The following is a 26,014-nucleotide window of genomic DNA, read 5'->3' on the forward strand; positions in this document are numbered from 1 at the left end:
GGATCCGGAATTTTAAATTCAACTGCCCAATCCTTATCTGCCTGACATTTGGCATCATGGGAGAATAAGGAGGTCCCCATAGTTTGTTTAACAATCCCACCAAAATCGCCAGGCTCTGCTGACATACATCTAATGTGGTATAATAGTCTAGCTTCAGATTACACATTGGAATTGACTGCAATTCGGCATAATCAGATGTTGAATTCTGCTGGCTTCAACAGAAGAGAGTCACCAACCAGCACCTCCAGTGTGGTATTCTGGGCAAGGACAGGTTGGTAAAGTATGTTGGGTGTATGAGAAATGGTTGAGCTGTAAGTCAGCTGTACGTGATATAGTCTATTGTTATTCACAGCAATAACAGTTTTATCAGACAATGCTTACCCTTATTAGATGGGAAATACTAAAAAAAAGTTAACATATATACAATATATTTTATAGGTCTTTATAGTGCTACAATGAATGTAGTTGTTTGCTTATGCATGGGAAAAAAAACATATGTAATGTGGCACAAAGGAGTAAAGTGGTTTTCCAGGAGTTGAATATGGATTACCGATACTCAGGATAAGTCACCAATATCTAATCAGCGGGGATCCATCTCTAGGGACCCCAACTGATCAGCTGTTTGAAGAGACCACGGCACTAGCCTCTTTCTAGGCCAGTGACATTGCGTTCATCAGTCACATGGCCTATTTGAAGCTTAGTCTCATTCATGTGAATGAGCCTGGGCTGCAATACCAAGCACAGCCACTATACAATGTATGGTGCTGTGCTTGGTATACTGTGAGGAGGCTCCACAAAGGGCTGTGACCTCTTAAAACAGTTGATCTGAAGGGTTGTTGTGAGTGGGAATCCACAATTAGAAATTTATGACTTATCCTGAAGATATTCAATCAATATTGAGCTCTTAGAAAACCCCTTTAACCTATAAAATAGCAACATATTTTATTTGACCACCTCACCTGTTGGGGTCTGCCTCCAGCTACAGGATAGTACTCTACTCTATATCTATCCACACTGTGAGATGGAGGTACCCATGATACTCTGAATGATCGAGCAGTGGGCTCTGAGGTCACCAATTTTGACGGTGGTTCCACTGTATCTGTAACACAGCAAGTCTTTTAAATACATATCTACACATTAAATGAAAACAATGTGCTTTCTTTGAGAAAGGATTTCTGTTACATGAGATATTTATTCTAAGCCTTGTGGAAACAAGGAGTGCCTATGAACGTACATGGCCCCAGGGTCAGAAATTGGGATTATATGAAAGTGTGAGAAAGAAGAAAGTTAACGCTGGCAGGGACAACATTGGGTGTGTGAGATCAAAAGTAATTAACCTTCTTTCTACTATCAATGCATACAATGTACAATAAAGGAAAGCCTCTTAGGCTCATACTAGGAAGCTGAAGATATTTCAAAGACAGCTATAGGCAACGATTAGTCTTATTCTTGTGCCAAATCTAATTAAAGTTATTGTATAATGTACCCAAAGTAACAGAATTATAACTCACCTCCTCCACCCTTGACACTATTACATAAATTTGTTGTGACGGGTTCGACAATGTTGGTTAGCTGATTGAAATCATTGACATTGAAGACATAGGTCTCATCAGGATCGGTGGCTATTTCTTTCAGTTCATTTTCATCTGCATTTTTAATACCTAAGAAAATATTTAAATTCAGAGCATTAGTAACATTGTGAAGAGTATGTCCTGTCTACCCATCTATCTCTCTGCCTATCCATTCATATCTCGTCATCTATTTATACTTCTACCATATTTGCCATAGACACCCACCTATCAAAGTCAGTGGCGACCAGGTAGTAGATCGCAATTTAATAGTAATGGTGGGTACTAGTGGATCTCAAAGTAGATACCCTAGGCTGTGTCCCTGTAAACAAAATATAAAAACTGCTTCCTTGCAGGTTTGTGTTTCAGTGTGCCCTGTGAAACATTACAGAGCAAAGCATGTTGGGATTGGTTGGAAAAACAGGAAGTTCTGCATGTAAACATCCTGCCAGGATGCTGAGAACAGGGGAAGGAAAGTACTGACATGAAAAATGGCTATTTGGGGCATAAACCTGCAGTGTTTGGGGTTCTCTCTGAAGATAAAAAATTAATTATAAAACTGGAGAACCCATTCATCACAACAGAAGCTCAGAAAGCTTGTTATTCTCTGATGTCTTTCAACATCTACATTATGATAACTTAATGCATCCTCTGGATCAACTTGCAGGATAACAGGCTGAACTGGATGGACATATGTCTTTTTTTTCAGCCTTACAAACTATGTTACAATGTTCATTTTATAAGACAGTACTTTATGTTATAGATCAAAGCAAAGTCTATATTTCCTATTGCTATGGTGTCAACCGTTTGGTATACAGTGTGTGCAAAAAACAAGCCAGGTTGCACATAGATTCTTTCTTCTTTTTTTTTAACACCATTAGGGTGACTGGCCAATCCATTCTATTTTACCTCTTCTATTCTTTTTGAATGGTGGTAATCCATATATTTGATTGAATTGGTGCATGCCAAATGTACTGTAGGTTTCTAAATACCCCATTTGCTTGCCAGGTAAGTGGTCACTTTTTCTATGTTCTATCTATTCCCATAATATTTTAGCTCAGAGCATTGTCAGAATGTATTAAAACACTTCTGATATTGAATATATTTTAGCAATTGATATAATGCTTACTTTTACACTGGTTATTTCTAAATGGTCTTCATTTGCACCAGGTGTGCAGCTCATAGTACTTAAAAGACTTGTATGTGCCAAAATTAAATTTAAGGCAGCATAATGTGATGCAATTCTGCAGTGAACTTAAGAAAATGGGCTCTACAAAACCAAAATCAAACCATGCTCATCATCATGTGAAAAAAATCTTTATCAAAAACTAAGTTATGTGCATGGTTTAGTGTCATCTGTCTGGCAGAAAACTGGCATGCTACCTAGACAGTGGAGTCAGTAAGCCAAAATTACAATCATGATTTGAGCCTGGAAGAAATCTGGCTATTCAAGACATCACGCAATAAAAAATATTCCTTTGGATTCGTGCTTTGCCAGTAACAAAAATGTGAAGCCAAAGGAATAATATATTTTATTGTCCTCCATACATCATGGCTTTGTAGCATTTTACTGCAGCGTTAAAATCATTGGCCATTTACGCAGGAGACAGTTAACATTCAACGAACAAAAGCACATGTTATGTAAGAGATAAGTATCTGGCAAAGCACGACGTCTATCAAAGAACAGTATTAAAGGCGAAAATCTTTTTTTTCTTTTTTTCATTTTAATTCTAAATTTTAACCAGCTGAAAATAAAAAAAAAATCTTTCTCTTTTAGAAGTTAATTATTTTATATTTTTCATTTAATTCATGCAAAGAAGTCTTGATAAACTATATTAAATATCATACAAACAGGCTTGGACAATGGATTTCCATCTGATATTCAGTGGGCATTGAGTAAAGGTAAAACATGAACATGTATAATATCTAATATCCCATATCTGTTACTACTTCCAGTTTACCACAATTAGCTGTACTGAAATATTATACTTAAATACGTTGTCTGAATTAAACAAAAACTCAGATAAATCTAACTCTAAGGCCTCTTTCACACGGCCGGTTTTTTTTTCCCGTTTACTGGCCGTTTTTTGCGGTCCGTATACGGTCCGTATACGGAACCATTGATTTCAATGGGTCCGCAAAAAAAACGGAATGTACTCCGTATGCATTCCGTTTCCGTTTTTCCGTTTTTCCGTTCCGTTTTAACATAGAACATGTCCTATATTTGGCCGCAAATCACGTTCCGTGGCTCCATTAAAGTCTATGGGTCCGCAAAAAAACGGAATGCATACGGAAGTGCATCCGTATGTCTTCCGTATCCGTTCCGTTTTTTGCGGATCCATCTATTGAAAATGTTATGCCCAGCCCAATTTTTTCTATGAAATAACTGTATACTGTATTTGCCATACGGAAAAACGGAACGGAAACGGAAACACAACGGAAACAAAAAACGGAACAACGGATCCGTTTAAAACGGACCGCAAAACACTGAAAAAGACATACTGTCGTGTGAAAGAGGCCTAAAATAACAAAAAAGGATACTTCCTATACTGTTGTTATAATTACGCAGACTGCCTCAGGTTAATTGGTCTTATAGCAAAATCATACTAAAGGGCCCTTTACACGGTCTGAAAATCCCCCAGATAATCATTAACGAGTGTTCATACCTGGCTGTGTAAAAGTGCAGCCAAAATTGAGTTCATTCTTATTGTTATATTGTACTAGCAAAACCTTTTTAAAGTCACACTGCGAATGCTGTTCGATCTGCCAACAGCATTTATAGAGCAAAAAGAGCTGATCTGATTGGTACAGTTTTGTAGGAAAAAATTCAGTTTGCTTTGTTATTAATTGTTCTAAATCTCTGTTCATTCTGGGAGAAATCCAGTGTACAGTCCTACTTAGTGATTGATAGTCTTTCCATATAACTTCTCTGTTCGTTCTGAGCTTAGAAGTCCAGTGGGCAGTTGTGCTTAGTGATTGAAAGCCTTTCTGTTCAACGTCTCTGTTCATTCTGGGCTTAGGAGTCCAGAGGGCAGTCCTACTTAGTGATTGAAAGCCTTTCTGTTCAACGTCTCTGTTCATTCTGGGCTTAGGAGTCCAGTGGGCAGTCCTACTTAGTGATTGAAAGCCTTTCTGTATGTTGTCTCTGTTCATTCTGGGCTTAGGAGTCCAGTGAGCAATGAATGTCAATGGGCGGCGTGAGTTGCAAACAAATGGTCATATTGTGAAAACTATCAGGACTATGGCTTAGCCGTGGCAGCAGGGATAGCTGAACATTTTGATATAAGATTTGTGTAGGTGGGCTTGAAAATGAGGGAGTGGTGACAGTTTAGAAATCATGTCCTGATTTTTCAGCTCACACTCTAGCTTTTGTCAGCTCCCACTCTAGTTTTGAACATTCAGCCATTCATTCCTATGGGACCAATTTCGCCACAACGCAGATATTTTGTGAACTATTCGGCAAAACATTCCACAAAGTAATATTACATCAATCAGGAACAATCCACACGTTTCGGTATATTACTGTCTATGTAGTGTAAAAACTGTGGGAGGAGTTAGGGTGGTAAATTTGGCTATAATAATAAGTATATATGTGAGATAACAGTAAGTGGTCTTGCCATGCAAGAACACTTAATGATAAAAAAAAAAAACACAAAACTATTTAAGGAGTAAAGAAGCATAATAAATATGTAAATTATTTTTGTGAAAAAATCTGCAGGAATTACTGTGGAACTCTTTCCAACTATATAGAAGTTTGCAAATTTTTTATGTTTTCACTTCATACCCTAAAGTCTAGAGGGGTTATAGGTGGTCAAAGATGGAAATTGATGGTATAAATATGCATCAAACATATATGCCAGTCCCTGCAACAGGGTTGCATTCCTTTTTATTGTAAAGACATCCAATGAAGCTCTACTATAGTTTCATGCCCTGCTCTGACTATGTGCGGAGGTCGACCAGAATAGCAGCACGTGTTTAGTTTTTTTTTTTGTTTTGGAGTCGTGCTAGATCCGCCTCCCTTCAGGTGCACTGGGTGGGGTCATTGGTTTAAATCTCACTCATTCCCAGTGTTCTGTGCGGGTTATAGAAATCAGTCTGGCCTTGGAAGCAAGGAAGGAAGGATTGTCTGTTCCAGCTCAGATAAGATAAGTTTGGTTTCTGTTTTTGTTGTTTGCTGTCTAGGTTGTTTGTGTGTCGTCTGTCCCCTCCAGGTTCTGAGGGAGCAGACTGCCCCTATTCCCCTTTCACCATCTCAGGGATTCTAGGGTATTTTCAGCCCAGGCACGAGGACACATTATTCCTACCTTCAAGGTCTGAATGTGGGCTTAGCAGTGTAGGGAGAGAAAGTCAGAGATTTGCTAGGAGGTGACCTTTCCCCAGCTTCTCGCCTAGGATCTTGTTTGTTGGTTTATCTGTGTATCTGAGATCCTGTCCGCCGTGACATATAGTTATCCTGCCAAGTGTTTTACTTACTGTATGATTCTGTCCTAATACTACTGGCAATGACAAAGTGTCTGTGTGAATAATGAGTAAAGATCTGAGGCACTGGTTGGCTGCAGTGATGGATCTTGTAGTGTGACACATCTACCAAGATGTCACCTAGATGGCTGTTTTTCCCTGCATTTGCCCACTTTTATCTTTAAAGATCCTGAGATGTGTTGTCTGAAACCTGGGGTTCCCTGTAACAAAGTTACGCATTACTCTACTAAATGCATAACCAAATGAGCAGTGAGATATGGGTTCAATGATTATGACTTCTTTTTATAAGAAGAAAATTTAGGATTTAAGCTTACCAATGGCATACAATTCTATTCCCTCATCTCTCAGGCTTTTGGATGGCCCAACGATGTCATCCTGTGACTTTCCATCAGTAATGAGCACACCAATTTTGCGTGACGAGGGTCTCATGCCAGCTGATGCTCTGAAGTTGTTTTGTAAGATGAAATTCAATGCCAAACCTAATGAAACATGTTAAAGAAAATTATCATTCTGTCTATATGCTGTAACCTGCATTTACTTACATAATAGATAGGCAGGTAGTAACTGATTATGTTGATCATGACTTAAGCAATACCATTATTTACCTGTCAGAGTGTTACCCCCTTTGTAAGGCAGATTTGCTACAGCATCCATAAGAGATTTCTTTGTTGCATGCGCATTTAGTTGCCATTCGGTTCTTGGATCTCCACTGTACTGAGAAAGAGCTGAAATGAAAAGATAAGCGAAGTCCTGAAATTTTGATAAAAGCATGAGGATCACTCTAACACGTATTATTATCTTTTAGAATCCACTGCCATTATTACTATGCATGCCAACATTGCTAACAATAGTAACTAAGCCGAAAGTGTAGTGGAGCATGAACAGTCGCTGTTCTGGTAGCAGCATGCAGAGCCTTTGTGCTTGTGCTGCTACTTGGAGCAGCGATGCAGGCACGAGATTGTCAGAGCCAGGTGAGACTTCTGGCCATGTCAAGTGGCAGGAATGAGCCTTTTGAGCTGCAGGAATAGCCCCTCACTGCCCAAGAACTATTTTAATGAGCAAATCGATTCATATGAATTGATTCACTCATCTCTAAGAATAAGGAGATCTTGGCTTGAGTATTGTCAAATCCTAGTGACCGTTTTTTACCTTCACCTCTTGGGTAATTTGGCCTTCAGCTGAAGACATTAGTATTGTTAAGGTGGTCATACACATTAGATTTATATTGGCTGAATCTACTAATTTTGGTAGGAGCAGCCAACCATCGAATTTGTATGGAGGCCTCCTCACTGTTTCTGTGGCTGATCTTGGGGAATACAGTTCGGGCTGTTGAATGTCAACATGCTTGATCGTTTGGTTCTTGGGGAGATAATCAACTGCCAAAGTAGTATGGCATTGGCTTCAATCCCCCCTCCCCATTTAAAACACATTCACACTCAGCTGACTGATTATGGGGTGGGGGTTGATATAGATAGGCATTTCATGTGTATGGTTAGCTTAAGTGTAGCTATGATGATGCATTGTCTGTCATTGAATTAGTATAACTAGTAGTTGCACACTATAACTGCCTGTAGTCTGTACATATTACTTACCAATCTGTACTCTGTCTGGGCTAATCTCAAAGACTTCAACCAATCGAGAGATGAAGGCTCTCACAGTTCTAAAATTGGGCCGACCAATACTCCAAGAGCCATCTACTAGCAAAACTATATCTGCAGCTGCATTAGTTTTGCACTCCAGGCCTGTTACGATAGTTATAAAAAAAGACAGAACATAAATAATACAACATGGGCCATCAGTAATTACATCACGGTATATAAATCCATTAGCACATTCATTGTTATAAAGATATCCCTATGCTAAACTAAATATGGGAGAATGTTAAAATACAACACTATAAGCAACTGATATGACTAAGAAGAGCACATAAAAGTATATGAGCATTGCAGGGAAAGAAGGAAATGAAACAACAAATAGGATAGGAAGTTTCACAATGATAACACAGACATCGACCACATAAAATACCAATGTAGTAGAACACATTGGCAGCTTATATAAAAACATATACACCCTCTATGGATATGAGTATAAAACAATACACTAAGGATGCTTTGTCCATTGTGAATACAGTGTTCCTGTGGCAGCTTGTGCAGAGTGTTAGGAGCCATTCATTTAAAATATTCCATATTCCACACATTGTTATTTCATATATGCTCCAGGAATATGGTCCAGATGTATAAGACAAGGTTTAAAATAAGTTTCCTTCAGCATGACAAAACCTAAACATTATCAACGGAACACAAATGTTACAAGTGTTAAAAAGATTCATAGAATTCTACAATTGTAAGGAGATACAGTATAATATTCACAAACAACTTTGGTTGTTGACACCACTAGAGCCAAAAATCCACACAGCGCACATTCTGTTTGGATCATGTTTCCTGAAACTGAGGCCTTCTAAATATAAAAGATTTCCCAAAATCAATAAAGAATTAGAAATTGACACTACCTAACAATGAAAATAGTTCTTATGTTAAGCTGAAATTAAAGAGAGAAAATACATTCTAGAAAACAGCACAAGCAAATTGTATTACTTTTATTTTGGGATTTTCCAAAATTCACTTGATTTATCTGGTTGTCCAAATGCATACAGACACTTAGCACTTGATTTTATCCTGCAGCTGGACATAAAATATCTTGGCAGCAATTTGCTGGGGATCTACAGTATACTGATAATGATAAGTCTAGTAATTGTGATCATTATTTGCAACCAGTTAAAGGGATTGTCCATAACCCCTTCTTCCCTCATTCAGCATGAATCGAGCAGGGAAAAGGCTTTTTCTTTAGACCAGGTCTCACTATGGGTATGCTAGGTGGAGACTAGGTAGGGCAGCGCTTTAGATTGCCCATTAGTGCCAGGATCACTGCTAGGCGGAAGCCTTTACCTAGCAGTGAGAATGTAAACAAAACAGCCCTTGCCTTGCACTATTAAGCGCAGGGCATGGGGGAGCATTGAAGGGTGAAATACTCCAATGCTACACTTGTTTATGCAGAATGAGTGAAGAAGGGGTTATGTTCGGGTTCAGCTCTGAACTCAGACAACGACTTTAAGGCTCTGTCCAGGCTAGAATAACGCCTTCCATTCTAAAAGGAGCCATAAACTATTACATAGAGGCCATAAATATAAATAGCCATTCTTGTAATGCAAGGACAGCTCGAGTCTGCCAGAATGAGAGCCAGTCATACAGAGCACTTCTCAATTCTGACTCGTAGGAGGGAGTCCTGGGTGGGCAATCACCTTCCATGATAGGTCACAAGGACAGGGGATGTCTTCATGAGACAATTTCGTTAATTCTAATGTGAACAAAACCTTAATTTGTTTATCCCTTAGAAACTTAACTTCTCCATGTAATTTTTTTACTAGGAGAGTAAAAAGAGAATTTAATATTTTTGGGCATGAACTTTTTTAAGCCTATCTTATTGGAATTTTCTTCTTTGTCTGGTTTAGCAGGCTTTAATGGCATGCGTCTCCCTGCAAGACACTGTTCATTGCAGTGAAGCCGTAAAAAGTTTTTCTATAATTCCAGATCAGATCAGGGGATACATTCTAATCTGTGGATGTTTTTATGGGATTTCCTGATGATGGCTACTAAGAGCTGCATTTGTCTTCAATCATCACATTTATTTCATGAGTCCTTTTAAGGCAGGGTTTCTCAACTCCGGTCCTTGGGACCCACCTACCAGTCATGTTTTCAGGATTTCCTTAGTACTGAGCAGGTGATATACTGTAATTAATGTCCATGCATCAAGACTTACCACAGGTATTCATTGAGTGGGATATTTTTCAAATCATGACCGGTAGTTGGGTCCCGAGGACCGGAGTTGAGAAACCATGTATTAAGGCATAAGAGACTATCTGAAAGAATGTATATTGTGTAATGTTTAGATCACCTGAACTTTTACAAACTTTTTACAGAATAATAAATCTTTCCAGTATGTAATCAACTGGAGGCAGCTCATGTTGAAACAGTCGAGTGAGCAAGTTTCAAAAGAGTATTTCAACTACTGAATAAGACACGAATAATACTTTACAAGTCATTAAACCCATCTTCATGTTCTCTCATCTGAGAGGAAATTACCAGAATCAACAGCAATTTCGGGGGCATCTGATTGAGTTGTCATTTCCTCCCCAATCAAGGGGGTACTTTCTCCTTTATCAAACATTCCAAAGACATTTACTTTGTAGGATGTTGCGGCCCTGCACAAACAAAAAAAATGATCTTGAAGGATTATATTTACGTACATATTTTGGTTGAATCCATGACATATAGAAGCAGACTTAAATATCTGTCTTTCTATTAGGCAATTACACTAATTTTTCAGTGCATTTCAGTTGAGTTCTTATCAAATTGATAAGAATTCAGCTTAAAGAGGTGTTTATGAGCTTTCCGGAGAGCAGAGGTTGCAGATCAAGCTGTCAGACAACTCCTATGATGTGAAGGAGACAGAACACCCTACTCTATATGTAAAAAAGATAGACAGTACAGGAAAAACAATTAAACATTTTTAATAAAGACCTATTGGAAAAAATGTTTTTCACTTAAAATACATACAATGCAAGAATAAAAATGTCCCCGAAGGTGTCTATATCCTTTAAAGTTTTTATTCCTGTAAGTCTATCTGTTGTACAAGTACAACTAGACTGCTGGAAGTTCTGGGTGGATATCAGATAAATGTGGCGTAGAAAGGAAGGAACTGGGTAAATGACGGACATGCTAATGAATGAGTTGGCAACAGGTAACAATATAAATACTATTAGTGATGACTGAAGGCAAGTCATAATAGAAATACATCTGCTTGATTATATATAAATATAATTACATTTCAAAGAGTATGAAAGCTTCAAGTGGACCACTGGGCGTACAAGCTCAAACTACATGGCAGAAACACAACTGTTACATTTTTCTGAGATGTTTGCATGTTATATACTATTTTCAGAGGAAAATTATTGTTTTTGTTTGGGGTAATGTGCCTTGAATTAGTGGAATTATTTTATAAAAAGAAACATAATTAATGAAGAAGATGCAAAAAGCATATGCAATAATAAGTCATTATTGAACTCAAGCAACCATGGTAGAAGCATGGAATGCTGAGATAAAATAAAGGAAACTGCTTTGTACAGCTTGTAACTATTCGTTCTGATAAAAGGATAATCTGATACAATGATCAAGAAATATTGCATACAGTACATAGTATGTAGTAGCTCGAGAGATGCTGATGTGATGAATTGTCTAGGCTATAACCAGCCATGGAATGCATTGAGAGGGCTGCTGTACATGCGTCGGTTTGTGGGCACATAGTGGGGGAATGGGGGTGAGTACTGATACATAAATGACTGATCTGGAGTCAGCAGCAGGTCTTCTGTACTTTTATTATTTTACTTAACCAGGCTTGCCCAAGGTGACAGATTCTCTTTAAGCTGACCATACACATAAGGTAAAATATGAAAATATAGATGAATAAATATAATAGCCTGGAACCTTTAGTTTATTCAAATATGGCTTTAATGAAACCACGTATCGTTCTGGCATTAAGAACTATTATCCAGTCACTGTATGGTTATTCTCAGCAAAATAGTTTATTGAAAGCTAGATTTCTTCACATTCAGCCACTATATCATGGTTTCCAGCAAAACCACTTACTCAAAGCTAGAATTGATAATGAACAGTAAAAGTGTTGTAAATTCTACATTTTGTCATCAGATGATTTGCAGGGTCTGTTTTATCCTCTTGTTGGACTTTTCCTTCACTCTCAGTCACAGTTTTTTTCTTTCAGCTAATTACTTCTTCTCTTTATCTGCTAATTGTAATAATCATGAACAGCTCTATAGGCCTTCATCTCAGACCGGCTCCTTACTCACTAAAGAATAGTATTTTCCCGGTCAGAATTCACCTGTCTCCTCAGACATCCAGCTGTTGCTCCTCACCACAGTATCTTACGCCACTTGCAATTGCCCCCTCATGGGGAGAAGTAGTAAGCAACACTCGAATTTCCGATATTGATGACCTATCCTCAGGATAGGTTATTGATATCAGATCGCCAGGGGTCCAACTCATGGCACCCCTGCCAATCAGCTGTTTGCAGCAACGGTGCAGCGTAATTACGTCTCCTCCATTGGACAGAGTGTAACTACAACTGCTCCTTCTCATTAAAGTGAATGGGATGGAGGAGCTGTAACTGCACTGCTCAACTCTATAGGAAAAAAAAGGAATATCCAGCAACCAGATGGAGTCCACGTAACTTTTATTCCAATTAATAAAAAAACTGCATTCGGTACAAAAGATGCTTACATGTTTCAGACCATCCGGTCCTTACTCATAATGCTATGATGGTCTGAAACATCTAAGTAGCTTTTCCTTGGAATTTTGCTTTTCATATTGATTGGAATAAAGGTCACATTCACTCTATCTGGATGCTGAATATTCCTTTTTCTTCCTAGGGAACAGTGGTAAGTTGGATTCTTATTGTTTTCTGCTATTACTGCCCGCCTCAGCAATGCTGACAGAGAGTGGGTTAACAGTTAAGAAAATGCAGCGCTGCATTCTCTTCTAATCGACAGGGGTGCCGGGAGTCGGCCCCCCGATGATCTGATGTTGATGGCCTATCCTGAGGGCAGGTAATCAATATCAAAAACCAGACAATCCCTTTAACAAGATTCACAGCTCCCATCAGCTAAGCCAGGTTATGCTGTGCTCCACTACCATCTCTGAGCACGGCAGACTAACAGGGATAAACACATACATACATAAGAAATGGGACATCAGAAGCAAGCAATAATTGAACTAAATGGTAGCAGTTAAAAAAAAATGGGGACAGCAATATTTAAAGGAAACACCTCGTCCCCCTCACAATCCGTTTTGGACTATTTCAGCTGATCAGTGTGACTTAGATTTGAATCTTATGTGTATGGCCAGCTTTACATGCTATAGCAGTCAACCTTGTGCTATATGATGCAGTGCCAGCAGCCAGGGGAGCAATGTGTCATCTGACTGCCAGTACATCTGGGAATAAGCCCTAAGTGCTGGGCACCTTTGAAACCGAGCTCAGCGTAAACCATAAATTACATAGTGATTGGCACGACATTTGAGCACACTGCATGAACTACAAAGCTTCTCATTTCCATTCTGACTTAGTCGTTCTCTGTCCATTAATACAAGATTGTAGTTGTGAGTGGTGCGGGAGAGGTTAATGTTAGGGATCTAGGCTTCTCTTTTCTGAGACCAAAAATGGACAAAGTAGCACATCTTCAAATCTATTAAATAAACATCTATATTTGAGGCATTAAGCCAGGTGTCAGCAATCTCTGGCAGTCCATATGTTGTGAAACTACAACTCCCAGCATGTTCCATTCACTTGTAAAGGATTTCCAAGAACAGCTTATCAAGCTTGCATATACACAACAGTTGGACTGCCTGAGGTTGCTGATCCCTGCTTCAGCATTTTTGTCCTACCTGAGTTCTTCCAAAACAACTGTATTGTCATATGGACCAACTATCATTTCCCCCTGTTGTTCTTCAGCACCCATTGGAAAAAAGGTGATTTTATATCCTTTAACCTCTCCAGGAGCAGGTTCCCAAGTCACGCGGAATGTGGACATAGTTGGATCTGAAGTTTTTAAGTTTCTTGGTGGTTTGAAGGGAGAGGCTAAATTAAGGTAAAAATATGATTAACAAATAGATAGATAGATAGATAGATAGATAGATAGATAGATAGATAGATAGATAGATAGAAAATAGGTATAAAGATAGACAGACAGATCGATATTAGGTAAACTGGTAGGTAGACAGATAGAGATAGATAATTCATTTTTAATCTCCAATTCCCTTTCTCACTTAAATATCACAAAGTCCAGCAGGGACCCCCACCAATCAGATACTGATGACCTATCCAGAGGATAGGTCATTAGTTAACATATGTACGAAAAACCCTTTAAGACTAAGTAATTGCAGACTAAGTTGATCTTACGGCAAACTGAAGACTGTCTAATGTACATTGGATGTAAAAGTATAGAATATTTATGTTCTCATGTAGGAAGCTTAATAAAATATTCCATTGCAGAACTGGCCACTTATGTTACATAGAGAAGACTAATCTTTCCTGGCATTAACTTCACTGGCAATGAAAATGTCTATGTTTAAAAAAGTAAATTTTATATATATTCTATATACATTCTTCAGACACCATTTCCATTCTGAAGTGTAACAAACTTTCCATTACTGTTTCCATGGATTGTAAATAGCACGTTTTATTACCCAAGGGAGCTAAATATTAATATGTGTCTCAGACAGTTTTTACCAAGAGTTCCTGGGTTTTACAAATACTCATAAGTTATTGTAAAGTAAAACTTTCTTTGAATTTGTATATAACATGGATAGATAAAACTATGACTCCTTAATCCCTGTTGACTGGGGTGCCTAGGGCCCACCAGTAAAATTCATTCTGGGGGCCCACCATAAACCTACTTCACACAGTGGCAGGCAGCAACAAGACACTACAAAAAGATTGATTACGGGGGTTCCTGCAGTGACTATGAGAAGGCAGGTCCCTGATGAAAGAGGATACTGGCTCGCCGGCCTCTGTGGCTATTAGTCATCTCAGCCTCTCGATGCATCTGTAGACTTAGTTTTTATGATGCATAGGCAGGCTGAGATGCTGTACACTGCGTATCTATAACTAGTGCAGTCAGTGTACTGTAGTGATAAGTGGCATAGGCAATATCCGTTTTTGCAATATTTGCATGAACTTATGGCTTAATATTCGCCATAAATTCTCCAGTCATTATTTTCTTGATTGCGAAAATCAGCAATATAATTTGCGCTCGCAATACAGGCATGGCTCACTTTTGCTACATTTGTCAAGCTGCTAGAAGTTTCCTGAGACTGGAGAAAATGGTTGGCAGCAACTTTCATGACTATGAGGAAGAACTCCTGATAGAGTGCTCTAATATATTCGCGATTGTGCAAATCAGCACTAATAATGCACATATTTTGGCACAATACATGCAACTTCCCATTTTATCAGGTCTGAGTAGATATTACTGATTGGTGCACTAAGTATTGTTGTGACATCACAGCACTATGTCTGTAGCATGTATGTATGGGCAGCAGAGAAACAGTAATTCCTATCACACTACCTAACACCCTGCACTGGAACCTATCAGGTACACTATATCACTATATAACCTACACTGACTATCTCCCACTAACTATCTGTATTATATATATGAGCTAACTATCTAATAATTGGATAAGGTATAGGATCCAGATGAAAGCACAGAGCACAGCAATGTCACTGCTCTCTCACAGAGCTGCAAAAAACTGCAGAAAATGGCTGCTGGGGAGGTTCTTATATAGTAAGGGGAAGGCAACTTTCCTATTGGTTGCTAGGGATGTTGCTAAGCTCTGACAAAGATATTGCAGCCTTCTCATTGGCCCAAAAGCAAAAAGAGAGGTTACTGATGAAAAAAAAAATCTAGAATATTCGCGATTATGAATATATAGCACTATATTCTAGAATTTCATGAATTCTCGAAGTGCCGATATTCGTGATCGCAATTAGAATATTCACGCTCAACACTAGTGTACTATGCAATACACCACTTGTGCAGGAGGTGGGGGCCTAGGGACCCACTTTGCTCAGGGGCCCAGCAGGGGATTCACCTGTTTCCCTGTGGGAGGGCATTTACCTGCTTTCTTATGGGCCAGTCCAAGCTTGCCCTCAAACATTAAATGTCATGTATACTATAGCTATTGAATAGCATATTAGCCATACCTGCTTTTCATTTGTGATAGATAGAAAGATGTGAAGGCTCTGATAATGCACTTAAATTCCTAAACATGACTTAGTAAGGAAAATATCATGTGCATAAATCTTCCTATTTTCAGTGTAAAGATGGTTATAAAGTTTGGGAAAATACCGGTAAATATTTTTTAAACATTTCACCATACCTGTAGTTCCCTCTCCTTGCCTTGCCTTTCCATCCCCTGATCTGTATACTGGGACAACTGTGATATCATACGTGGTCCTGGGTTGAAGCTTCTTTAATACAGTGGTGGTCACTGAAGGTGGTACTTTGGCAACCATTTGTCTTCCGCCAGCTCGTGGGCGATAGAAAACGCGGTAATTCACCACATTCCCTGGAGCCGGTTGCCAAGTCACTTTCATAGTATTTTCTGTCTCATCAGTCACTCTTAGTTTCTTGGCATCCAGTGATACTGTTTATATGAAAAAAGATAATTTTTTTTGCATCTTAAATGAAATCATCGACACAAAATTTAATTGTTTGGCTGCTTTCAAGAGTATGATAATCAAATTCACAAAGAACTTTGTGATGTATAATTGTAATAATTAGGAGGGTGGAACAGTCAAAACCATGCCAATGTCTGAATTTCTGTACTAGGCCATGACATTTTAATTGCACATATGCTATCACCGTAATTATTACATATGTCATCCTGGCAGTAGATGATGACTTGACATTATATTTAGGGATGAGCGAATTTCATGTTATGAAATTCGTTTGCGCTTCATTTGGTGGTAAAAGTATTAGTCTCTAGAAGAAACTAATACATGCAGAGTAATTATCATAAGCCTGCCCATCCACACTATTGTCACAAGTCTGGAAGACAATGTATGGTATATAAAAGGCAAGATCAAGAATTTTATTGTATGCATTTACACTATAGTATTTTATTTATTTTTTTCCTAAAATTTTAGACAGTTGCTTAAATATCTATTCCTAACTCTAATTATGTCACAGCCAGACAGCTGAGAAGCGCTCACAGGAGCTTCTCAGATCCTCCTCCTTGAATTTCTTTGTTTTGGTTTAGTTTCTCATCTCGTTAGTCTATCTCAGCTGTCATGCAGTCAGACTGATCGCTACCCTTTAAGTTCCTCCCCATAATGCAGTAGTGTGCGGCTGATACAACTTCCTGGAGTGTGTGTGCATGCTGTTCCCAGTTCCCAGTTCCCAGTTCTCAGTCCTCAGTCGTCAGTCGTCTGCAGATAAGTGCTGTTTATGTATTTATGTTTTTGTCTTTTCTGGATCCAGGTGACCCTGACTCCCTCCGTGTCAGTGTAGGGAGCCGGTGGTCGTGTCCCTTCACTATTGTAGGGTCTTCAGGTAATAGATAGCCGAGGAACGTGGATATGCGGCCATCCACCTTTGGGGTGTTCGCATAGGCTGAGCAGTGAGGGAGAGCAGCAGCTCTATTGCAGGGGTCTCCCTTTGTTCCTTAGTTGTGGATCCAGAGAGACATTGTTTATATGGTATTGTCTTGTTTCCTGTACACCATCCGTGACAAATTATATTACAGGATATTAGTGAAACAGTTGCACTTAACTATGGTACAGTTCCAATAATAAGATGCAAAGCTGAAGACATGGACATAACTGCCAGGATAGTAGGCACAGGACCTGTTATTGGACTTAACAGCTAAAGCTGGTCATGAACTTGATAAAGCTGAATGCTCATTTGCACCTCCCCCATACAGATGTATGGCTGCCTTGACCAAGGGTGCATGTGTTTTCAATGGAGAGAAGGTAGTAAGACCCCTTTAGTGGTGGCTTACCTCACCTGAGAAGAAAAGGATTGGATGTGTTGAAATTGAACATGCTAAATCTGCCATTCAGAAAAGAGTTGGGTGTCCCCTTTACACAAACAGATTGTTCAGACGACATTAATGTGCACTGACTGCCTAAGGATGCTTATCTTTACTAAAATGTGGCTTACACTTATTGATTACTGAGGATGATGATGGGACAATGGAAGAGGGTAGCGAAGAATTGATGGCAAGAAAAAAAAAACATAAGGATGTGGAGACCAAGATATTCATAAGTCCTGAATGCACTTGCTACAGAAGGTAGGTTTTAGTATAGAGATTGCACAGGTTATGGTCACAGCTGATCCCTGGAGCAAAAAGGTCATCTGTCATTCTTGCTGGACCTGGTCGAGGGTTAGCATTGGGGCCCAGGTGAGGAGTGAGGTCTAATTCCTGGATATACAGTGAGATCCTATGATTACTAGCTACATCTCTGACTGCAAAGAATTGCAAATTTAACTTAATAGTACTGTATGTGTTCACATATTTTGATAACATATGTAGACTATTTACTATATCAATTCATTTAATTATTTGTATATGGTGGTAATATGTGGCGTACATAGAGAAGTAAGGGCCCCATAGCAAGGATCAAACCAGGCCCCCCACACAGGACAGAAGGGTTTCTGCCTAAACTCATTTCAATGACCCTTGGGCCATTTTTCCACTTCCTTATTTGCTAAAAGTTGTTCCTGTAGAGTACTGATTACGTTTTCACCTCCAGTAGAGGAGGAGATAATCCCAACTAAGACGGGACCCCCTCTTGTCCTGGGCCTCATAGCAGTCACATGGTATGCCGCTATGGTAGTTACGCCCCTGGCAGTATTCATTATAAATTAGTAGCCAATATACTATTGAAGTAAAAAAAAAAACATAACAGTACATTTTTTTTCCTCCAGCAAATAAAAATAATAAGGGGATTCAATAAACCATCCACATATTTTCCATATGTCTTACAAAATTGGAAAGAAAAACACTTGGGAAATCTATCACCAGATGTCTGTGAGCGAATTTCCTGAAATTCTTGAGATTTTATGTTGAGATTTTATGCATAAAAATAGGCATATCTACATGTAAGTGCATAAGCGTAACACGTTCAAGTTTAAACTTGATGTCTAAGGTGATACAACATGAACAGCTGCGCTGGTCCTGTCATGGAGCCCAGATGATATGGAAAATGAATTACAGCTTAAATATGCTCATGGTACACAGTAAGTATGAAAGACCTACAGCATTAAATAAAGAAAAGGTTCCCCAGGGACTAACGCTACACTACTTGTGTCTTTCCCACCATTCTTTATTGATGCTGCCATAACAAAAGCATATCATAAATCATCACATTTACTAAACAACTGTATGGATTCATCAGTGGGAACCCAACTCTTCAGGACCAGCACAAGGGGCTTCAGAGCACAATAAATGCAAGTGACCAGTTCAGTTCCAGTAAGAGATGCCCATCAAGCATTGTTGTGGAATGATGTTCAGAAATGAATGGCCAGATCTTTATCATCAGCTCATTTTCTACATGGGTTATACTCATGAAAGCATAATATTTATTTTACAGTAGATAATGACCATGTCATGCCACGTTAAGCCATGGAAGACGTGAATGAATTAAGGATAACCATAAAAAACATTATATGTACAAGGACCTACTGTACCATAGAATTATATTTATTTTTTGTGTGACTAGTGATGGTACGATGAATGTTTTTGCACAGTAAGGTTTATACCTACTTAGCGATATCATTCAAGCTAATTCTCATCCATTGTGGTAATAACAGAAGAATGTGGTGCTTTCACGCTGGTGTGTTGGCAAGCAAAGGGAGGGAAAATGTTGGATGACTGCTCAATGCCTGTGTGTTTTGGTAATTTTATACTTCCACATATAAAGAGACGGTTTTGATCATTTTACTTACATCATAAGTTTACAACCTTTTGCAAGTCACTTCCAAATACTGTAGATGGTGTTAAACTATAATGAATATTAAAATTCTATTAGATGTGACCTAGTGATATGACTTTTACCCTCGAGTTCTCTGCAGCGATATAATTTTGATCCTTATGAACCCATGAAAAAATATCTATATACATTATGGAGTAGTACCTTCTGTTGTAGCTTCTCCTTCAAGTGGCGGTCCCTCACCGCTTTTATAATTAGCAAAAACTGAGATTTGATACTTTGTCTCTGGTGTAAGGTTATCCAACACTGCGTTTGTTACATCACCAGGCACGTTCTTCTCTCCTGATTCATCATCAAACAAGGATTTCCATGAAATTCGGTAACCTCGAACCATTCCTGGAGCTGCTGTCCATGAGGCTCCAATTGTAGTGTCTGTAATGTCCTTAGTCACTAAATCACGAGGTGACCCACGCTCTGTAACAAAAAAACGTAGATGTTTGGAATACTTGACATACTCTACTAAGAAAATTGCCACATTTTAATAATAGCTTTACAATATTAAGTAAGCTTCTTAAGAGACACTAGTCAGGACAGTGCATTATGATCACCCTGTGTGGTGTAGTTCAAAATCCATTTCCTCTCATAAGTGGAATAGAAAAATATTATTTTTAATCCCTTAACCCCAAGATTTTTTAGCAGTTTGGACTTTTCAAAACATATACTTGACTCGTATGACAGAAACATACATTAGTGTCCCATAAAACCAAGGCTGTTCTTACTTTAGGATATATGTACATTTCTATACTAAGCAAGTCTGTAAAAGATATCTGATGCTTGTATCTATGTAAAAAGTCTTGAACTTGACATACTGTTGCATAGTATTACATGGCAAGACTTCAACAAATCTATTGCAATCATCTAGGAACTTGTAAACTCATTTGGTTTAATCCACCAGTGCAACCAAGAACACCATGGATGATGATAATTGCTTTCAATTACTGGGTGGACTTGAGCAGAACATGGATATCTGACCTCACAAAGACTTAGCTACAAGGCAACATTTCTTGTAATAATGATACAATCCTCTGTGCACTGACAGAACAATGTGCAAGTGATTTATGTAATCCCAAGAAACACAAGCGTAATAACTTATTGTTTGGCCACAACATGATTTTGCTACGTTATGTTGAGTTTTTTTCCATCTCACAACTGGGTTGATTTTGTAATGTTTTATTGTTTAGACATTTGTAATGAATAATGAGACATGCAGAACTCAGACACAATGAAGCCTGCAGATTTGTCTACATATACATACGATGAAATAAAACAAAGAGCGATCTCCTTGTGTGAAGGGGGAGACAAGCCACTGACAGACCCATCTGACCACAACGTATCTTATGGAACAACAAAGGATCAGGCATGTTGGGCTCCAATATAACCAATCATTATTTTCTCCTACATCTGTCATTGTGGGACAGTTAGAGGAAGTTGCTTTTTCTAGCTCAAATTTTACTGTAATAACCTTTTCTGGTCTAAATTTCTATAACTCTCATTGACTATAAATGAGTTAGGGCCAAATGTGCAGCAGCTTATCAAGACCAAATATTTTGCCCACTCAAATCAGTAAGTTTTCACATGCAAATATTTAAAATTATGGAAATACATGAGTCAGAGCCTAAGCATCCAGCAGCTGTTTACCGAGTGCTAGGACCTTTTTGGGTATGCGCTAAGTTTTCGGCTCTAGGCAACTTCTTTACAATATACATTCCAGCTGTTTACCAAGTGCAAGGACCTTTTTGGGTATGCGCTAAGGTTTCAGCTCTAGGCAACTTCTTAACAATATACACTCCAGCTGTTTACCACATGCAAGGACCTTTTTGGCTATTCACAGAGGTGTCTGCTCTAGGCAACTTCTTTACATATAATACTCCAGCAACTGGAACATCCTTTAATGGTAAAGGTATGCAAAGAATTGTTCTACTATTATCATTGCTAATATTAATAGTAAGAATCTTTCTTTGATTTAACTGTGCAGATACTTTTTATGAACATTGTTGAAAACTGCATGATCAGCTTACAGAGGGGGTGGGGGGGATTTTCAAAAAAATTGAAGAATTGCCAATGTTCACACTAAATATAAACTGTACTACTATGCTGTATGTAACATTGTAATTCACAAAAATTGGATTATGTTCATCAGTGATAAGTATTAGCTAAACCTGTTTAAGACTTGACCCCAATCCAATATATTTTCACTATAAAGAAGGCACCTGAGATAGTGGGAATGATCTTTGAGTCTCTGTTGCAATTTTCATCCTCTAGCTGACTAAATTCTATGTCCATAAATTTATTTTTGTTAGAAAGGAGCAGTCATGCCACTCCATTCAATCAGAGGAATGGAACCTCTGATCTCGCGTATGATGGAGGTCCCAATAGACCCCTCCACCGATCATAGGATTATTTCCTATCATGTGGATAGGTAATAACTTTAGAACTGGGTGCACCCCTTTAAAAGGAGACCAAAAAGCGCTGCACTTCCGATTTATGTTTGCTGTCAGTTAATGGAAACCTTCTTATTTACATCCAGTGGCTAAAAAAACAAAAAACCTAATCTTGGTCCCTGTTAAGAACGAGGAACAATTGTGAGCTAAACATCCTGGAATACAGGATAATACAATGTAGTATCATTGTAGGTAAAATGTAACAAATTATAAAGGTGTATAAAGGTCCTTCTGCTGCTCACATTCTGACCAGGACTAGATTTGTACAGGGTTTCAGCCTCAGGATGCAAAATGAACAGCAAAGAGAGATCTTAACTAGGGTGAGAAACACAAAGTACATTAAAAAGTTGCATAACTTTTCATTGTACTGTAAAAAGACTAAAGAACATAAAACTGTAAAAAGAAATCCTTATATAATATGTTGTAGAATTACATTCTTTATGTTCTGCACTATTTTATACTGGTCTGAAAGATGATATGACAAAGGGAGGTGGTGCCAAAAGTTTCTGAGCTGCATTTTTATTACCATACGGCTCTTCTCACATAGAGGATGAGAAATATGCTTATCATTCTAAATGTCGGCCTTACTCTGAGTCAGCGTAATTGAAAATGTATGTTGTAAAGCACCATAGGCAGCCCTTAATAGGTCCATTGTCTTTCCTCAGTGAAACGTAATCTGTCTTTCTCTCACACACGATCATTTTACCAGAAAATAATCCAGATGCTGCTTTGCTAGAAATAGCGCACTAGGTCATAAAACTGACAAACGGCTAACAATCACCTATTGTCATTGAAATACAGATGTATACTGTAACTCTGACCTCATGCAATGCAGTCACCAGGGTAGCCACAACAAAGAGACACATCTGCCAAAAGTGCACATTCTGTAAACTCTACCAGAATATTCAATTTCAAACTGCCCTGAAGCCACACATGCATTCATGTCAGCACAAAAGTTTTACCCCAGAAGTAGTCTGGAGGAGCTTTGGTGACAAAAGGAGAACACAAAGGACTATGTGAATTTGCAGTTGTCACTCAATACATCCTTGGACTGTTGGTATCTAATAGCCCAGACATATCTTGGCCAATAGTTTAGTGTTATGGTCATAATACTGCCAATTCTGAGAACTTTCTTCTCCATTTTAGAGAATTACGTGGAAGGGAGAAGAGACTGTTCACCATCACCGGTACTATAGACAGGAGCGGGCAAAACAGGAAGCCTGTGAGGTGCAGCTTCAGCCAATTGCTGCAGAGCACTGTATGATGTCGGCGGTGGGGCGTCAGTTGGGAAACATAACATGCAGCAATATTTGTTATTTCCTGTAGTGTTAATGACCTACATTATATTGCACAGGGCACCTTGGTTACTTGCAATTGAGGAACAAATATCTCTTGTAGTCAAATGGCCTTAGTTTATCCATTTTACTAATTATGTGCCAGGAATTTTACTTTAAAAATGTTATTCAGTAGACCCTGTTTTAGTGCAGTACAGTTCCAATATAGCTTTTACACTCATTTATTTTCAGTTGAAGCAGGAGTGGTTCCTAAAGAGGGTAAAGTATAAAGGCAAACCTTTCAAGGCTCTAATCCCAGAATAAAATAATCTGTGCAAATGGTCTATAGAAGAAAAGTCTATGCAAAAACCATGAAACTGCCCTATGTGACCAAACCCCTGAGGTCCCAGAACTGCATTAGTTAAAGTGGATGTATCACCATTATTTTTTACTAATTAAAACTAGATAGTGATACACATTCTTTTATTTAATCTACTTTTATTTTTATTTTTTTCTGTGCATGGTTATGGGGGCTGCTATGTTGTCTAAGCTGCTCTTAACAGCATTTAGAGACATGCTTTACAGCAGCCACTTTAGCCATAGGTAAAATGGACGAGAGTTGGCGCATTGACTTTTAAACATACTCTGTGACTTGTGCAGAGGTCATTGTGCAGAGAGGAAGAGTAGATAAACTGTGACACCAACTACTGTCAATGGTTGATGCTGTGTTATCTATATACAGGCGCTATCTGTCATGATAAACTGGCCTATAATGATAAAGAGGTAACTGCTGAAAAGTGATCTCTACAAACAGACAGGAAGTCTCAGCCTTTTATTAAGATTAGTGGCTAATGCGAAAAATGTAGGATTTTAGGATTTTTTTGTAAATATAGATAGTGACCTGGGAAATTAAACAACAGCACGCAATAAAATATACAAGCTGATTTCCTACTTGTCATTATTCGCCAAATCAGTAGGTTGTACTGCTGACATTTGAATAAATGATTGTTAACCATGAAATGTCATGAACATTGACGACATGTTTTAAAAAGAGTGTGACTCAGCATCAGATTCTGAAAATGCGCACAAAGGAACTTTTCAGGCAAAAGTAAAACACAACTGTAAACATGAAATATGCTTCCTGTGAGAAGCCAAGAGCTTCATTGTCCAGAAATGTCAATTCATTTTAATTTTCACTGTAGGAGGAAGCCTATTTTTCAAACAGTCTGGGGTTTCCAAAGTAACAGCATTAATAATACAGCATAAATTACAGGGAGTAAGGAGCTTTGTTCACTTCATCTCATCAAATGTCATTTCTAAAATGAGTGATGACATCATTACTTGCATTAAATGACACCAGATGCACTATGTCATAGCTCTCTGGTAAATAGCATTGTTTTATATGTATTTTATTACTATATAGATATGTGGAGTACACCATGGCTTCCAGCTGTAGAGGATTATATAGAAGGTCATTCACTATGCACATTGCACGTTGTTTGTCATTTACACAGAGGAGGGTGAAATCTGTATCAAGTTTCAAGAACATGCTTTGTGGTATTACAAAACCTAGCGTCATTGTTCTATCTTTCGACCCCCGTACACATTACAGTATACAGTCAATAGTGTAATATGTGTGGGGGGCTATCGATTCAGATGATGTCAGGGGAGAGAAGAATCAGGTGAAGTGAATATTTTCACCTGATCATTCTGTTCTCCCAGAAGATAAGCCATTGCTCGAGGTGTCTAGAAGCAGCTTTTTCCTCTCTTGAATACACATAAAAGCTTTTAGAATTATAAGGTGGGTTATAGGAAAATAAACTGGGAAAATACTGATGAACCATAGCAGATACCACAACTGCCTGCATCAGCAAATATAGTCACTTGGTCATTTCATTTGGGTCCTATATAATACTCTAATTTCAGCACTTTATGGTGGTAGTTGTAGACACCGTGTATCCCTGTTATTTAGACAAAGCATGGTGTTAGGACACTGTTGAGGTGCACCATGTATGCATTTTGAAGCACTACTCCAGTACTATATTTGCTACATTTACCCAGTGTATGTTGTTTTTTGCTAATGGTGCAGTTTCAGCTATAATTCATAAATTTTTGCAGATTAAAGGGAATACGTCACCTGGCTAATCAATATTAAACGTCACCTGGCTAATCAATATTAAACCAAAAGTATTACAGCACTTCAAACATTTTTTGTGTTTTTCTTTCGTTGCAGCTCTTTTTATACCTTCAGAAAATCCACGTTAATCCATATTCTAATGAGGCATTACTGTGCCCAGAGGGGTGTTAGTTTCGTTCAAAAGAGCCCAGGCCCAACCTGCAGAGCTCAAGCACACTTCTCCTCATACACTACACCCTTCAGCAGTTCCCCCTGCTCCCCTTCCCTTCCCCTTTCTGACATAGATCCACAGGGTTTTCAGACAGCTTCCACTAAGGGGCATAAAGGTTTTTACAGTTGCTATTTATCAGTGTATGAATGTGGTATAAATACACTGATCAATATAGTGTTTAGAAGGAGTTCCATATTCTACAAAAGCACCTGTTCCAATTTTTCCGACATAGAAGTCAGGTAAAATTGGTAAGGCACAACTTAAAAATTTCCTCCATCAAA

The 26,014-nt window shown here is 38.5% G+C and overlaps 1 protein-coding gene across 4 annotated transcripts in view; it reads right to left on the minus strand.

Annotated features, from left to right (window-relative positions):
• The window catches only part of COL12A1 (collagen type XII alpha 1 chain), a 164,776-nt gene that overhangs the window by 97,966 nt on the left and 40,796 nt on the right, over positions 1 to 26,014 (minus strand). For 3 of the 4 annotated variants that reach the window (XM_040428654.1, XM_040428655.1, XM_040428656.1), the window contains 9 exons: positions 19,815 to 20,084; positions 16,055 to 16,321; positions 13,559 to 13,751; positions 10,187 to 10,305; positions 7,640 to 7,789; positions 6,653 to 6,772; positions 6,362 to 6,526; positions 1,512 to 1,661; positions 960 to 1,099 (listed from right to left, as the gene is read on the minus strand). In XM_040428654.1, coding sequence (XP_040284588.1) covers positions 960 to 1,099; positions 1,512 to 1,661; positions 6,362 to 6,526; positions 6,653 to 6,772; positions 7,640 to 7,789; positions 10,187 to 10,305; positions 13,559 to 13,751; positions 16,055 to 16,321; positions 19,815 to 20,084 — 1,574 coding nt within the window. The remainder of the gene's footprint in view (positions 1 to 959; positions 1,100 to 1,511; positions 1,662 to 6,361; positions 6,527 to 6,652; positions 6,773 to 7,639; positions 7,790 to 10,186; positions 10,306 to 13,558; positions 13,752 to 16,054; positions 16,322 to 19,814; positions 20,085 to 26,014) is intronic. The other variant, XM_040428657.1, reaches the window with a different exon arrangement.

This window comes from Bufo bufo, chromosome 4, assembly GCF_905171765.1.
Source record: "Bufo bufo chromosome 4, aBufBuf1.1, whole genome shotgun sequence".
NCBI classification, from domain to species: domain Eukaryota; kingdom Metazoa; phylum Chordata; class Amphibia; order Anura; family Bufonidae; genus Bufo; species Bufo bufo.